This window comes from Marmota marmota, unplaced genomic scaffold (assembly GCF_001458135.2).
Source record: "Marmota marmota marmota unplaced genomic scaffold, marMar, whole genome shotgun sequence".
Classification (NCBI taxonomy): Eukaryota; Metazoa; Chordata; class Mammalia; order Rodentia; family Sciuridae; genus Marmota; species Marmota marmota.
In genome coordinates, this window is record NW_026000108.1 from 1,706,606 (window position 1) to 1,724,029 (window position 17,424).

Here is a 17,424-nt window from a genome sequence, read left to right on the forward strand (position 1 = left end):
CTTCCCGCAGCTGCGGCAGTGGTGTTTCCTGCGGATGACAGTGAAGGGCGCTTTGCACGCGGTGCAGAAGCCGCAGGCCTCGTCCGGCACCCATTCAGGGGGGTCTGTTACAACGAGAGCCAGGGACACGTCAACCCTGGCATGCAGGTGGGCTGGGGCTGGAGTGGAAGCCTGGCAGGTGGGCAGGCACCTCCAGCCCCTCTCCTCACTGGTTACCCCTAGACTCAGTGACAGGCTATGATTTCACATGGGGGTCCCTCTTCACTGCCATTGACAGAGCTGGCAATCACCCCCAGATATAGGCCCCTGCACTTGGGATATACAGGGGGTCCACCTGGAGGACCGTGCCTTGGCCAAGGCCCACTCACTCCCAAACTCTCCCTGCCCCCTCTGGTAACCCCGGTCAGGTCTATCTGCCCTCATCCATCTCAGCACCATGGAAGCCCCCAGCACCCGAGGGACTGTGACACATCCTGCCAACAGCCCTTCTCAAAATCTTGTGCCCCTCCCGCAATGTGTGGCAGTCCCCTGAATGCCTGGCTCTTCCTTCTATGACACCATGCCATCTGCCTGCAGCCAACTCCATGGAGAGACTGCAGGGAGCAGGTCTCCCAGATCAGATGTGACCAGATCAGTCTACAGCTGTCCCCACTGGGGAAGGCTTCTGGGACTCCACAGTCCCCATAGTGTCCTGTAGTTTCCCCAGCTGCCATGCCAGATACCTCCTGAGGTACAGGTGAGGAGCTGGGGTGTCAGGTGTTGGCCAGCCACTTGCGGCCAGAGCTAAGTCTTGACCTGACACCTCCTTGCTTCCCACACCCTGGAACCTGTGCCCACCAGGCTGAGAGACATTGAACACCTGGCCTGAGGTCACTAGTAATGAGGGGGCTTGTGTGCCCACCTGGGAGCCAAGGACAGCATGCAGAGTGGCTGCCTCCTGTGGGAAGCTGCACACTGGGAAGCCTGGTGTCTGTCTGGAGGGGAGCCACCTTCAGGGCTCTGCATCTGAAAGCATCCTGCGCAGGCACCTGCTGCTCAGCATGAGCGTGTTGGCCCCTGGTCTAGAGGTTCCCACACACCTTCAAAGTCCCCGTCACGGGTCTTGGCTGCAAGTTCTGAGGATGACAGGGTCTCCTGACACAACGCACAGTCCTCTAAGGCCGCACTCCGCAGGGTCTGGGTGACTGGAAGAGAATTGAGGCTGCTGAGGTTTGGTGGGTAGTGTAGTCAATGCAATTGATTATCCCTGCTGGGTACCCCTGGCCAGCTCCCCCAAACCCAGCACACAGGGCCAGTCACCTCAGCAGGTAGGGTGCCTGGCCTGGCAGGTCTTCCAGTTAGTTGAGGGCTTCCTATTGCCCAGCATGGCACAGCATGGTGTGCCCTGAGGCTCGTATCAGCTGCTCCCTGTGAGCATCCAGCCCTGGGGCCCCTGCACACGTGGTCAGGTCCCCTGAACTGTGATCATGGAGGCAAGCAGGGTCCTGCAGCCCAGTCCCTATCTGAGCAGTGTTTGTTTCTGCCTCCTCTGAATCTTGATTTCCAGAAGGCAGCCCTGCCAAGTTCCCTGATGGAATATGGCCTGGGGGTGTGCTTTTGGGAACAGAGCTGGGTGGGCATAGGCTCCTCCTCACTAGCAAGGACACCTCTGCTGGGTGGGAGCTGCAGAAATAGCTGGGCCGTCCTGTTGCCAGACACCCCACAAGCAGAAGCCCTGTAGTAAGGGTAGTTCCCCCAGAACAGGTGTCTCAGCCCAGTATAAGGGGCAAGCCAGCAGGGCTCCAGCCCCACTCCTACTCAGGACTCTTCAGGGACAGAGGGTCAAACTCCCCATGCTAATCAGTCCCTGACATGATGCCCTTTCCCTCACCACATACCTGTTATATGCACATACGTGTGCAGTGTGTTAACTAAATGTGACTACGAGAGCACATGTGTTGCCTGTGACATGCTGAGTATGCAAATATGAGTCAGATCATAGCCAGCAGCAGACTCTGCAGCTCCCCATGGGGAGGGGGTCTCATGCCCCCTCCCCCTGTCTCTGGCTGTCTTCTGAATGCGTTGACAAGTGACACTGTGGAACACTTAGTCATCTGGTCTTGTCTTTAGGGGAAAGGATGAGTATCCCCAGCCCCTATCTGCAATACAAAGTTGGGCGACCTTGCTGCAGTGTGTACAAGGGGACCAAAGCCAGGTGACCCACTTGCAAAGTGGCAGGGGAACCACTTCCCTGGGCTATGCATCCTGGGTCCCCCGGCAGAAAGCCTGGCGTATCTGGCCATGCAAATATTAGGATGCATGGTTGCCTTGGAGGGCACATATTTGCCCAGGAAGAGGAGGTGTGGTTTTCTGCAAACCCTGTTCCTGGGGGCACTGGACACAGGGGTTGGCATGTAGTCAGCACCTGTCCTGGGTGGCACTCACCCTTCTTTAGCTTTTCCTTGTCATCTGTTTCTGGCTTGGTGGCCATGACCTCAAACAGAGTTTTGAGAATACTTCTCAGGTCGCTCGCATAGTTGGTCTGCAGCTGATCTGCCACACCTGACCAGTGTGACAGAGGGATGGAAGGAAGGATGAATTAGGCTGACTGATCTGTGCACTGGGCAGGACCTGGCCTGAGCTGAGGGAACAGCATTTCCCAGCCCCTTGGGAAAGGATTCTCTTGATGTATGTATGATGGGACTTTCTGCACAGCCCACTGCAGGCCAGTCTGCTACCAGCTTTATCCAAGGTTACGGCCACTACCACTAAGCTGTTATAGCTGCTCACCAGGGCCTCGATCATGCCTAGCCTCACTTCGGCCCCTGTCACTGTCACAGCAACTTGGGCATCCAGATGGCTCCACTTATAGCCTGCCCACTCCCAGGTGGGCCCAACCCCCAGATCCCTGACCACACTGTCCAAAATAACCCTGACTGCAGGGCTATAGTACAGGCTCCACGTGGCTGGGGAGCCCAGGGTGGACCCACCCAGAGGAGGTGCCCATGGCCCTCTGTTCTGCCCCACCCCACCCATCACCCCCAGCACTCCTAGAGGCAAGGGCTCTGGTCCTCACCCACAGAGCTCCTTCGGCCTCCTTCTCCCAGGAGCAGATCAGCCCTTCCTAAGGAGCGCTGGCTTGCAGGGAAGCAGACCACACTGCCACACGGCAAAGCCAGGGAGGGATGGCTGCCCGGGTCTCCATTCCCCTAGAGGGCAGCCTGCGGGCCCTCGACCCACCCCAGGCCCAGACTCCACACCTGAAATGCAGACAAACAGGCGGTGGATCAGGTCATGGCTGCCGTGGAACCTGGACCGGATCTTCTCTCTCGTGGCCACGGGGGTGACAGGCGAGGCCACAGGGGCTGCCTCCAGCAGGGTCTTGTCTGAGGAGCAGGAACCAGCTGGGGGGCTGCTGCACAAAGAAGGAAATGCAGGGGGTGTGGAGATGGAGGCCTGGTGAGGTGCCCGGAGCCTCGACTTCAGCAGGCCAAGGTGACAATCTGTCCTTGTGGCTCCACTCCGGAGGTCAGGCTGCCCATGCATGGCACTTCCTGCAAATCAGCTTTACATGCTGTCATGTGATCCCCATGCCCCACTGAAAAGCCGAGTGGCTGGACAGGGCTTTGACCCTACCCCAGTCCTGCTCTGGTCACTCAACTGCTGCTGTCTGTGGCGACCACACCCAAGCCCTTCCTTGCACAGGGTCTCCTGGGGTTGACATGGCACTGACTCACAAGCTTAGGCCACTCCGTCTGGCATCCTCAGCTTAAGACAGACTGACTTTCTTCTGTGGAAGATCCAACTCACCTTTGTACCTTCTAGGGGTCAGGGGACTGGATGGAGGGCTTCCAAAAGACACGTCCACACCCTAAGCCTGGAGCCTGTGAGTGGCACTTTATTCAGAAAGAAGGGCTCTTCAGATGATTTTAGTGAAGGATCTTAAAACAAACAATTATCCTGGATTATTTAGTGGGTCCTACATCCATGACAAGTGTCCTATCTGTTAAAAGGAGGAGGCACGTGTACCCAGTGGAGAGGAGGAGGCCACACAGAGCCACAGACTGGAGGACATGGCCACAGTCCAAGACTGCCTGGAGCCACCAGGAGCTGAGAGGGGTGGGAATCCTCCCCAGAGCTTCTGAAGGGAGAGGGGCCCCACTGGACTCAGACTGGGGTCTCCAGACTGACAGGGTAAGCTTCTGAAGACCAGGTCACCCAGGTTGCTGCACATGGCTACATGCAGCCCCTGGGCACTCAGCCATTCCTGCCATCACATCCCTTGCTGCCTGCCTGGCAGATGTGACCAGGTGCCTCCATCTGCTGCTCAGGGGTGTGTACAGGTGCTCCCAGCTCTCGGCCTCCACCCTACGTGCAACCTAAAGATGACATATCCCACTTGTCTCCTCGTCTCTATGTCCCTCTTTCTGGGAAATTTCCTCAGCTTTTTCTTCCAACTGTACCCTGGACATTTTGGGTTCTTAATTTCCTACCCTGACTGCTATTTCCTGGACGCAGTGTCGTCTCTCTCTCTATAAATGTTCATTCACTGCAATTTTTAAAACTTGCCATCAGTGCCTGGCATTGTCTGTTTTCCCGTTTAGGGGAATCAGTCTGTTTGGCCTGTTTCCCATGCCAGCAGCTTGCCACAGATGCTGAGGGTCCTGGGCTGTCTGCTGTGTTGAAGACCCTGAATGGCTGCCTGTCATGGGTGGAAACAGAAAACGTTCTCCTTGCCTGTGGGAGCATAAATGGGTGCAACCACACTGGAAAAGTAATTTGGCACCACCTAAGTAAAACTGGACTTTCCCAATGGACATACCTGAGTAAAACTGGACCTGCCCAGTAAACTCACCTGGGTAAACTGGACCTTCCCAGTGGACACATCCAAATTCTTGTCTTTTTTATTTTCTTTTTCTTTTTTTGAGATACTGGGTGCTCTACCACTAAGCTACATTCCCCAGTTCTTTTTAGTTTTTATTTTGAGAGGGGGTTCTGTTAAGTTGCTGAGGCTGGTCTTGAACTTGTGGTCCTTCTTCCTGGGCCTCCCAAGTTCCTAGGACTACAGGCAGTCATCCCTGTGCCCAGCTCGGAAACTTTTGTCTCTGTATGACTGTAGATACAGTGAAACCTTCAAGATGGCATTGAATATTCCAGAGAAAAACTGGGAAGGAGCTCAAGCCTGTGAGCAAAAATTGCATTGGTGAGTCCACTGTGATCTGTGGGCAGGATTTCAGAGGCAGAGGGGAGCCAGCTGCAGCCCCTCAATGATGCCAGTAGATCCTGCACACTGCAGGACCCAGACACACCCTGGAGAAAACACAAGAACTGCCCACTGTCTTACTCAGGACATACCCTCCTGATGTCAAACCCTTCTGAGGCACAGAGATGCCCCCAAAGCCTTCAGGACTGTGGCTTTCAGCATGGAGAGAGGCTGGGGCAGGAGAGGCTGCAGAGCTCCGCAGGCTGTTCCTTCAGTGGAGTGGCGGTGCATGGGTATGCATTTTTTTGCTATGTCCTGGCAGAGTGAGTATTCACTGGAACGCAGAGGAGGGGGCAGTCTTGGGTGGGGCTGGGTGCTGGTTAGGGAACTGGGTGTTGTCAGACCCTCCTGATGATCTGTGGCTGCTTCCTCCCGCTGGCCCAGTTTCACAGAGGCAAAGGCCCTGACTTTCAGCCTGGGTGTGGGCCTCACTGACCTTGCCCTGGGAGGTGACGAAGGAAAGGGGACGGTGCCTTCACTGTCAGTTTCCACCCAATACCCCCTCATCACTGTCGACCTCACCCCAAATCGCTGAAGGTGGGGCTCCAACAGACGCACTCCACAAACACCCACAGTACCATCATCCACAAACCCAGGAGGGGCACCATCCAAGTGAGCACCTGGGTGGATGGGTGAACAGAATGTGACACATGCTCACAACAAAATTATCCGGCCTCTAGAAGGAAGGAGATTCTGACTGTGCCGCATATGGACAAGCCCTGAATATACGCCAATCAAAGAAACCAGGCACCAGAGGACGAATCCTGTAGGACTCGACTCACAGGAGATCCCCAGAATGGGCAAATCCAGGAAGACAAGAATAGGAGCGTGGTCACCAAGAGTGGGGGAGGGGCGGGACCCAGCTCCACTTCACAAAGATGAAAACATCCTGGAGGTGGACGGTGGTAGTGGCCGTGCGATGCTGTGGATGCACTATGATCATGTTACACACATACAAATGGTCAAGATGGAAAATTCTATGTCATATGTGTTTTACCAAATTGAAAAAACACAATCAAGGCAGAGAAAAAGGGACTGAGGAGCCCATGTATGGCCAAGAGGCTGGGCCCCTGTGTCATTGGTGTGAGTCTGGTGTCTGCACACCGAGAACCTCTGACTGGGGCTTTCCTGGTGAGTGGCGCCCAGGGCCTTGCGAGCGCTAGGCATGTGCCCTACCTGCCACTGAGCCACACCCCAGCCCTGCAGATACACAGCAAAAGGGTGGATTTTATGGTATTTACATTGCATATCAATAAAGATGTATTTTTAAAACTCACTTGTATTTAGATAAGGCAGCAATAAACTGAAAATGAAATTTAAAACATAAACATAATCCCATATACCACAGCATCAAGAAGATCAAAACACTTGGACTAAATTTAATGAAATAAGTATAAAGTTATACACTGAAAACTAGAAAACATCACTGAAATAAATCAAAGAAGATGATTAAATGGAAAGTCGTCTGTGTTCATGGATTGGCAGACTTACATTGTTAAGCTGGCAATACTCCCCAAATTCATCTTCAGATCCAATGAATCCCGATAAAAACATCAGCTGCCTTTTGTTTCCATGCAGAAATTGACAGGCTGATCCTAAAATTCATACTGAAATGCAAGGAGCCAGAGGAGCCAAAACAACCTTGAAGAAGAAAAAAAATAAGTGGGAGGACTCACACTCACACCTGTGACTCACAATCTGAAAAGAAATGCTGGGGATCAGGACCGTGACACAGTCCCTGGACACACCACTGGAGTCCAGAATAAGCCCATAAACCTGTGCACTGACGCTGCTGATCTCCAGCAGAGGGGAGTGAGCAGGCTCCAGCAAACACTGCTGGGAAACAGGACAGCCACAAGCAAAAGCCTGCAGTCTGACTCTTCCCTTATCCCATATGCAAAAATGAACTCAAAATGGAACAAGTATAGGCTGGGGTTATACCTCGGTGGTAGAGCGCTTGCCTAGCATATGAGGCACTGGGTTCGCTCCTCAGCACCACATAAAAATAAATTTTAAAAAATAAAGGTATCGTGTCCTCTACAACCACAAAAATTTTTTTTAAAAAATTGTTTATGGTTGTAGATGGACAGCATACCTTCATCTTATTTACTTTTATGTGGTTCTGAGGATCAATCCAGTGCCTCACACGCCCTAGGCAAGCACTCTACCACTGAGCCACAGCTACAGCCCCTAAAAAAAGTTAAAAAAATGGAACAAATATCTAAATGCAAGAGCTAAAACCACAGAGTTCTTAAAAGAAACACAGGTGCACATTTTTATAACCTTGGATTAGGTTACAGCTTTTCATAAACAACACCTAAAGCAGCATCAAAAGAAAAAACCGACACACGGAACCTCCATACTTCCTGGGACATCGTTGAGAAAGCACAAAGAGACAAGTGGAATAGTTTTGCAAATCATGTGTCTAATAAAGTTACAGAGTAGTGTCTGGAATATGGAAAGAATCCTTAAACTCAATGATAAAAAGACAAAATTCTAGCTAAAAACTGGAAAATGGATCTGAATAGACATTTTTTCCAAAGAAGGTATACAAATGTTTAATAAACCCATGAGAAGACGCTCAACGTCATTTCATTCAGGAAATGCAAATCAAGAGGGCAATAAAATATCATTTTACATCCATTAAAATAATTTTTCCAAAAAAAAAAAAAAAAAGAGAGAGAGAAAGTGAGAAAGTGTGGGTGAGGACAGCCAGGATGTGGGGAAGCCGGGAAGCGGACGGCTCGCCTGGCGGGACACAGCGAGCAGGCAGACAGAACAAGCCGTTCTCAAGCGCAAGAGGTCCTCAGCCACAGGAAGGAACCAGGTACTGACACGTGCTACAATGTGGGTGAGCCTGGAAGCCACCAGGCCCATCACAAAAGACCACATGTTGCACAAAATGCCCTGAACAGGTAAACTGATAGAGACGGAAAGTAACGCAGGGTACCAGGGCCAAGGGGCGGAGGAGAGGGGGCACCTGCTGATGGGGTGGCTTCTTCCCAGGTGATGAGAACATTCTGAAGTCAGAGGGGGGTGATGGTTATACACCCTCCTGACCACACCAAACCCACACAATCATACACACACACACACCAACGGAAGAGTACATTTTCCTGTAGTCACAAACAAGGAATATCTCCTAAGCCACATGTCCAGCAACAGAGGGCTGACTGCAAATTAGGTTACATCTGTATGATGCACACCTAAGAACACTGCAAATGTTAAGATATTAAATGAAAAAGATGGCACTTTAATAATCAGAAATATGATAAACACAGATGAGAAATCTGGATATACACTCAAATATAAATGTAAAGCCTTACTATGGCATTTATTTGAATAGCAGCCTGCAGGTGGGTTATTATTTTCTAAAACCTCTCCTGCGGTCAAGTATACTTTTCTGATCAGAAGACTAAATGCTATTCCAAGAAGACAGCAAAGTGCCTGCCAGCAGCAGATGGTACCCTTGGGCCCATCTGTGGCAAGAGGTTCATTTCCCAGAAAAGGGAGAGACTGCGGGTCAGCCATGCAGCCCCTGCCCCGAGAAGGAGCCTTTCTAGATAAGCTCCTGAGCTGGCACCCTGCACCTCCCCTAGAATAGCTCTCTTGTGCCTGGCAGAAGAGTGACAGAAAGTGAGCCAAGGAGGTGCTTACAGAGACTGTCCATGGACAGAAAAGCCAAGGAGGCCCTGACCACCAGGAGCCCAGCTGGGCTTAAAGGGCCAAGAGCAATAAAGACTAGGATGTTGAGGGCTGGGGATGTGGCTCAAGCGGCAGCGCGCTCGCCTGGCATGCGTGCGGCCCGGGTTCGATCCTCAACACCACATACAAACAAAGATGTTGTGTCCACCGAAATCTAAAAAATAAAAATTAAAAATTTTTAAAAAAAAAAGAATAGGATATTGAGGTGGAGCTGCCAGGGGCTTCCTAAGCCTCGCCAAGCAGTTGGCACGCTTGTCACCAGCACTATCTCCCATCCTAGGACATCGGCATGACGCCAGCATGCTCAGGGGTGTTGGAAGTCCCAGCACCTTCTGCAGCTTCCAGATGCTTCTGTGATTGCTGCCTGTCTGGACTCTGCTTTTATAGAAGGCACGCCAATTCCTGCAACAAGTCCACTCGGGTTCACCTTCCTGTGAGACGTCGTTCTCTACTACAGAAATACAGAGCAATTCTGAGCAATCGCACAAATACCAAGGGTGGAGGTCCATCCCTGTCTTCAGCCAGAGTCACAGGCAGGCCACGCCAGGAATGCAGGTTTTCCAAGTGCTTCCCGTGGACAGCACCCATGGAGAAGAAATGGAGGACAGCACCCATGGAGGAGTCAGCTACTGCGGCAGTAGAAAAATCCGAGGGGGGCCTGTGAAATGTTAGAAACTGGGCATATCTGAATGCCGCAATTTGATACAGCAGAGAAGTGCATTTTTAAAAGTGTAACAAAATATCAAGTTTTTAAAAAATATTTATTTATTTATTCTAATTAGTTATACATGACAGCAGAATGCATTTTCATTCATTGTACACAATTGCAGCACAGCTTTTCATTTCTCTGGCTGTACACAATGTAGCATATATATAGTCGTACATGTACCTAGGGTAATGATGTCCAGCTCATTCACCATCTTCCCTACCCCCATGCTCTCTCCCCTGCCTTCCCTCCCCTTTGCCCAAAGTTCCTCCATTTTCCCCATGCTCTGCCTCTTATGGATCAGCATCCACTTATTAGCCTTTGGTTTTTGGGGATTGGCTTACTTCGCTTCTCATAATATTCTCCAACTCCATTCATTTACCTGCAAATGCCATAATTTCATTATTTATTAGTGCTGAGTAATATTCCATTGTGTATATATACCACTGTTTCTTTATCCATTCATCTATTGAAGGGCATCTAGGTTGGTTCCACAGTTCAGCTATTGTCTATTGAATTGTTATAAACATTGATGTGGCTGCATCACTATAGTATGCTAATTTTAAGTTCTTTGGATACAGACCAAGGACTGGGATAGCTGGGTCAAATGGTGGCTCCATTTCAAGTTTTCTAAGGAATCTCCATACTGCTTTAGAAAGTGATTGCATGAATTTGCAGTCCCACCAGCAATGTACGAGTGTGCCTTTTCCCCCACATCCTCGCCAACACTTATTGTTCTTTGTATTCTTAATAACTGCCATTCTGACTAGCAGGAGATGAACTCTTAGAGTAGTTTTGATTTGCATTTCTCTAAGTACTAGAGATGTTGAACATTTTTTCATATATTTGGTGATCGATTATATATCTTCTGAGAAGTGTCTGTTCAGCTCCTTAGCCCATTTATTGATTGGGGTGGTTTTTTTTTTTTTTTTGGTGTTAAGTTTTTTGAGTTCTTTATATATCCTGGATATTAGTGCCCTGATATGTGTGTGGCAAAAATTTTCTCCCACACTGTAGGCTCTCTATTCACCTCACTGATTGTTTCTTTTGCTGAGAAGAAGCTTTTTAGTTTGAATCCATCCCATTCATTGATTCTTGATTTATTTCTTGTGCTATAGGAGTCTTGTTAAAGAAGTTGGGGCCTAATCTGACATGGTGAAGATTTGGGCCTACTTTTTCCTCTATTAGGTGCAAGGTCTTTGGTCTAATTCCTAGGTCCTTGATCCACTTTGAGCTTTGTGCATGGTGAGAAATTGGGGTTTAGTTTCATTTTGCTGCATATGGATTTCCAGTTTTCCAAGCACCATTTGTTGAATAGGCTATCTTTTCTCCAATGTATGTTTTTAGTGCCTCTGTCTAGTATGAGATAACTGTATTTAAGTGATTCATCTTTGTCTTCTGTTGAGGGCCCAGTCGGGATGACGCCTGGCATTTTGCCAGAAGTAATGGTTGAGAGTCGAGCCATTAAGATGATGCTGGATTGAAACAGGCTGTGTATTCAATTGTATATAGACCCCTGCTGTCCGCCTTGGGCACCCGCAACTTTGGAGTTCTCGTGGGGATTCCTGGGGAGTTCGGTCGGTTGGTGAAGTTGCGGTGGAGGGAGTTCCGGTTGGTGTGTGGTGTTCCTGGAAGGGCCACATGGGTAGCGTTCGCGGGAGTTCGGAAATAAAGTTTGTTCCTGCTTGAGTGGCTCGTGATTTGTGCCCAGCCAGACTGCGGCAGTCTTCTGTACCATTGATCTACATGTCTATTTTGGCACCAATACCATGTGTTTTGTCACTATTGCTTTGTAGTACAGTTCAAGGTCTGGTATTATGATGCCTTCTGCTTCACTCTTCTTGCTGAGGATTGCTTTGGCTATTCTGGGTCTCTTTATATTTCCAAATGAATTTTATGACTGCTTTTTCTATTTCTATAAGGAATGACATTGTGATTTTAATTGAATCTGTATAGCGCTTTGGGAAGTATGGCCATTTTGACAATATTATTTTTTGCCTATCCAAGAGCATGGGAGATCTTTCCATTTTCTGAGGTCTTCTTTAATTTATTTTTTTTAGTGTTCTGTAGTTTTCATTGTACAGGTTGTTCACTTCTTTTGTTAAATTGATTCCCATTTATTTATTTATTTTGAGTCATTGTGAATGGGGTAGTTTTCCTAATTTCTCTTTCAGAGGATTCATCACTGATGTACAGAAATGCATTTGATTTATGGGTGTTGATTTTATATCCTGCTACTTTGCTGAATTCATTTATTAATTCTAGAAGTTTTCTGTGGGTTTTCTTGGTTCCTCTAAGTATAGAATCATGTCATCAGCAAATAATAATAGTTTGAGTTCTTCTTTCCCTATTCTTACGTGTTTAATTTCTTTCATCTGTCTAATTGCTCTGGCTAGACTTTCAAGGACTACATTGAATAGAAGTGGTAAAAGTGGGCATCTCTGTCTTATTCCAGTTTTAGAAATTTTTCTCCATTTAGAATGATGTTGGCCTTGGGTTTAGCATAGACAGCTTTTACAATGTGGAGGTAAGACAAGAGCATTTCACTGAACCTGAAATTTCAATTCCAATCACTTTCAAAAAGGAATATAATAAAAAGCTCAAGTGTACCTGAGGTGGTGAAGAATTCAGTAACTGAGGATATACACAGAAAAAAAGGCTTTTATCATCTTGAGCTTCTTCTGAGAGCCTGGAAAGTAAGAATGAACGCTAACTTGGGCAAACTAAGAGTACTGTGAGATGTTCTGGCCACAACACCTGGGAACCTGAAGCCCTCTGCCAAAGGCCCAGTTAACAGGAAAGCAAGAGCTACAAGAGACTGATGGCTTCAAAAGCAGTGCTTGGACGCAGGAAACTGAAGGCTTGGAAACAGCTGGTGTGCTGGCTGCTCCTTACAAGTCTCCCATGCATGTGTCCACCCATCCTTCCATCAGTCCACCTTTCCATCCATTCATCTGTCCATCCATTCATCTACCCATCCGTCCAATCATCCTTCTGTTCATCCACTCATACATCCAGACATCCATTCACACATCCACCCATCCGTCCATCCAGCCAGCCATCATGGATCATGTAACCATCCATCCATCCAACCATCCAACCAATCACTCCCACTTGTCCCACAAACATGGACTAAGCATCTACTGTGAGCCAGGAATTGTGCAGCTGAGTCCTTAGGAGCTCAGGATCTGCAGCAGAGATAAATGGGCAACAGTTAAGTATCATACAATATGGAAAGTGAAATGGAAGAGCCCCAGCCAGATAGGGCGCGTTATGAGGGTCAGAAGAAGACCTCTTTGCTCAGGGTGGAGGGGACCAGAGCACAGGGGTGCTTCCTGAAGGGTCAGCATGAGGACAGCCTGAATGGAAGCCCAGGGGGCGCATTCTGTCAATGCTGGAAAGGGCCACACAGAGGCAGAGATCAGGGCAGGTTTGCCAGTGTCCTGAGGGGCCTGGACCCCACACTGTTGGCCAGGGATCCCTAAAGGATGCTCCACACTTTCCAAATCTCAGTGTGTAAGAATCTAGGTTTGTGAGAATCTCGGTGTGTGAGAATCTCGGTGTGTGCCACCCCTGTCTTGGAACCCCACCATCCACAGTCAGCGTGGGAGTGAATGGACCAAGTGTCCGTGTGCTAGGCTGGAGTGCTGTCTAGGACACATTCACAAGCAGAGGCCGGCTGCAGGTGCGCAGGGCCTGAGAGGGGCAGATGGTCAGACTGGAAACCTGTTCAGAAGACAGACTGTCCGCTGCCAGGGTAAGAGCTTGGAGACAATGAGAGGATATGTTGGCAGAGACCTGATGATGAGACAGAGAAGAGAGAGAGGCCTGAGATGGGGACGGGCATGCCTTCCTGGGGAACTGCCCAGCCACACAGGGCCCCGAGCCAGGGCAGACCCACCATCCAGGACACCTCTGGTCATAAGAAGAAAGATCTGCCACTCTCAGCAAGGTCTGGCTTTGCCTTCCTCTGAGAGTCCTGGGGTAGAGCAGGGCTAGGACACCTTCCAGGAGACGCCCTGGAATCACTCAGCCACAGCTGGAAATCAGCAGCAGGTGGACCCTCCTCACTGGCCAGTGCCCTCGAAGTCTAGCACAGCAAGGATTTAGCAGTGAAATGTGCACAATGAGGGATGAATGGTGTCCTCTCCACCTACTCCATGTTTCAGTCCTAGCCCACAATTCTTCAGATGGTGACCTTATAGGGAAAGAGGGTCCTTTCAGGTGTAATCAGGTCAGATGAGGTCATATTCGAGCAGGGTGGGCCCTGGTCCCCCACGACTGGTGTCCTCGTAGAAGGGGAGCTTGCCCAGACTCACAGGCAGAGAGAAGGCCCTGTGAAGATGAAGGCAGAGGTCTGTGGTGGTTCTACAAGCCAAGGAGCCCCAGGGATTCCAGGACAACAGGAGCTGCAGAGCCCGGGACAGAAGCCCCTTGCAGCCTTCAGAGGAGCCAGCCCTGGACAGATTGATGGGGACTTGCAGCCGCCAGGACAGGGAGATGGCTGATCCTCTCTGCAGCAGCAACTGCTGGTTTTGAGATGCTCTGTCATGGCAGCTGTGTCGCTGACCAGCATGATGACTGACAGGCCTTTGTATTTCTATCAGCCCAAACCTGCCCATTTCTTCTGAACACACCATGTCTTTCTGCTCTGTCCTCCTCAGCCACTCGTGGTCATGCTCCTGGTGGCTCTGATGCATGATTCTGTTCCTAAGGAAGTCTTCTCACCGCCATATGGTCAGCTGACTGGTGGCCTGCCCCATGCTGCCATCCTGTCATCCTCCAGGAAGAGTCTAGCCAGAGTCAGGTGGCTTCAGAGTGTCATCCAGATCCTGGTTCATTCTCGTGGGGAGCTCTCCAGTGACCATGCTCCTCTGGCCCTCAAGGCGGTGGGCACACTCTGGGGACGCATCACAGGTCCTCCACCCCATCCCCAGGTATACTGTGAGCGCAGGAACTTTAGCCTGCCACATCCGCTGGAGGACCAGGTCCCACTGCAGGGCTGCAGAGAGAGCCCCGGGTGACTCCACCCAGTGCTTCTCCCTGGGCATGGGCATCACAAGACACCTCCAGGCCAGCCTGCCTCTGTGTTAGTGAGACCTCGTGGCAACTGGCCAGAGGTGAGCCAAGTCCTGTCCTCCTGGGGGTGAGCTTCTGGCAGGCACTGGGCAGCCCGAATCCTTGGGACAGGGCACACGGCCACTGGGCAGTGCTGAGCTCTGAACCTCTCATGGCTGTTTGATCTCTCCTTGTTCCACAAGATATACGGGCAGAAATGACACTAGCTCCAGATGAAAAGACTGGCCGGCTGACTGGACACCAGCTGGCTGAGACCTGACCCCAGAACTCCTCACGCCACACCTGGTCTGGGCTGAGAAGATCCCCCAGGCATTGCCTGAGGCCAGGTGGCCTGTTGGGATCTGTGAGGCAGCATGACTCACTGACAAGGCAGAGACGGAGATGGGGGGACGGAGTGGTGCTAACACCCTGGGAAAGAGCCCAGAGCAAAAGCAAAGCATACAGCTGCAGAGAGGCCTGATTGTGGTGTATGCCCTCTCAGAGGCTCGAGCGGGTACAGCCTTCCCCAGGGAGCAGGTCTGTACAGGGCACCACACCAGAGCCCGGGGCCTGCCGAGAAGCAGGAGGGAGTGTGGCCACCCCAGCACCTGTGACTGACACTCCCTCGGTCTGAGGCCCCCGAAAGAGCCTAAGTGGACAGGAAGGTGGAGGGCCACCCAGAGCGGGGTCACACACCAACTGCACAGGCACTGTGAGGTGGGGCTGGGGGACAAGGGTGGTCCAGCACCTGGCACAGGACCCTGTGGGAGCTCACCTCTGCAGGACATGCCCCAGAGAGCACAGGGACCAGAACTCGGCACTGGCAGTGACAGATCACAGGAGGCAAAGAAACCGGTGACACCTGGAGTGGGCAGCCTCTCAAAGGCTAGATGGCCAGAGGGCTTCCCATGCAGGTCCAGCCGCTCTGACCAGCCGGTCTCCTGCCCAGGTCAGGTCCCATGTGTCATGGCTGGTTCCCACGCAACACCCGCTGACCTGCACAGAGGCGGGAGGCAGCGGCTCACAGCTGCTGGGAGACCTGAGCCGGGGGCTCCCCACTAAGCAGGGCAGCAGGGCTGGGGGGGCCCTGGGGTGCTGGCAGCCCTGGTCAGGGCCTGAGGGTCAGGCAGCCCAGGTGGACCAGGCTCCACTATGACCTCAGCCCAGGCGAGGCTATTCAGAGGCTGAGGCCCCCCAGGGTCCCCCTGGTTCCGTGCCTCCCAGGGCAGCCTAGGCCTCAGAGGAGCCCTGCACCCAGGCCCTGCCAGGCACAGTGCCCCTGACCTGTCAGAGCTGCTCCACGGGGCTTTCGCCCTGTCAGGACCCCACAGGTCCAGCACAGAGAGCCTTTCAAAACACAAGTTAGAACATGAAATCACTGAAATCCCTGTCCCTGTCTGTCAATCTTCCCTCCCCCTTCCTTTGCCTTCTCCTCTCAGCTTGGCTTCTTGCTGACACAGACAGACCAGGCAGGTTGTGGCCACAGGGCCTTTGCACCGATGTCACTGAGCCCAGAAGACTCTTTGCCTGGATACCTACAGAAGCCCCCTAGTTCACTGGGATTGTTCCTAGGTCTCATTGGAGAAGCCTTCCATGCCCTACCCCATGCCTAGCTCGCTTCTTGCCCCTACTCTGCAGGACTGCTGCTCAGGCACTCTCTCCCCCACGCTCCAGGAGCAGCACTCCAATTCCAGGGCACTCTGCTGGCTCCGTGCAGCCCAGCATGCCCTGGCTTTCCAACGGGTACCTGCTGAGCGGACAGTGAGAAGCCACAGACACCAGAACTTGACAAGGAGTCTCTCCCCTCTGCAGGGCCTGCGGAGTCCCCAGTGCTGATCAGTTCCTCCTGTTGTCCTCTCCTGCGGTGCCATTCAGACAGTCTGACAGAGGCTCTTCCAAGGGGCAGGAAGAACAGAGTGATCAGGAGCACAGGATTCAAACACCGTAGTGCGCTAAGTTTGGGATACCCCCCCAGAAACTGTGACTCAGGCATTTTGGGAAAGGGTCTTTTCAGCTTCCTGAGCAGAGGCCTCTGAGGTAGACATCCCGCAGGATCTGCCAGGGTCCTAGGCCCAGTAAGCACCTTGGGGAGGCAGAGATCACGGGGGGGCAGCCGCAGGAAAGGGGTGCCCCCCTCAGATCTGTGACGCATCCCTGTTGGTCACAGCAGCCACAGACAGGAACCTGTGATCTGCCAGGCAAGCCTGGGTGGGTACTTGGCCCACAGACCTGCTCCCCCACCTGAAGAACAGGCAGTAAAACAGCTACCGATGACCAGGCAAGGAAGGTCCTGCCCACACGGTGCTGGGCAGCGCAGACACCAGGCCTCCACGCAGGTCCCCCACCCGGCAGGGATTCACACCAACAGTGTGTAACCCAAGTGCTTAATATTCAAAAGAAGCAGTCACCTGATCATGGCCCGAGACACGTAAGGGGTTCTGAGCCCAAGAGCAACGTTCAAAGTGCCCTGCAAAGGGTTTACTTGCTGGATTCATTCTACAAACTGGGCACTGAGCGACCCCAAGGGGACCGTGGAGGGTACGCTGGCGCAGAGGCTGCAACATCAAAGCACGAGGAATGTCATGAGCAGGGGCACCGCAGGTGCCCTTGTCTGCTTGTCACCTTGTTTTGAGATGGGGGTCTTGCTACATTGCTGGGGAGGCTTCAGGATCCTGCCTCAGATGGATCCCTGAAGTCCCCTCCCCAGCAGCTG

The 17,424-nt window shown here is 51.6% G+C and overlaps 1 protein-coding gene across 3 annotated transcripts in view; it reads right to left on the reverse strand.

Moving 5' to 3' along the window:
• The window catches only part of Zfyve28 (zinc finger FYVE-type containing 28), a 67,210-nt gene that overhangs the window by 1,618 nt on the left and 48,168 nt on the right, over positions 1–17,424 (reverse strand). Inside the window, exons 8-11 of one of the 3 annotated variants that reach the window (XM_015481883.2) lie at positions 3,240–3,394; positions 2,425–2,541; positions 1,080–1,184; positions 1–104 (exon numbers count right to left, since the gene is read on the reverse strand). In XM_015481883.2, the coding sequence (XP_015337369.1) occupies positions 1–104; positions 1,080–1,184; positions 2,425–2,541; positions 3,240–3,394 (481 nt within the window). Of the gene's footprint in view, positions 105–1,079; positions 1,185–2,424; positions 2,542–3,239; positions 3,395–6,733; positions 6,884–17,424 lie in introns of those variants that run through there. The other 2 variants (XM_048784046.1, XR_007340946.1) reach the window with 2 other exon arrangements.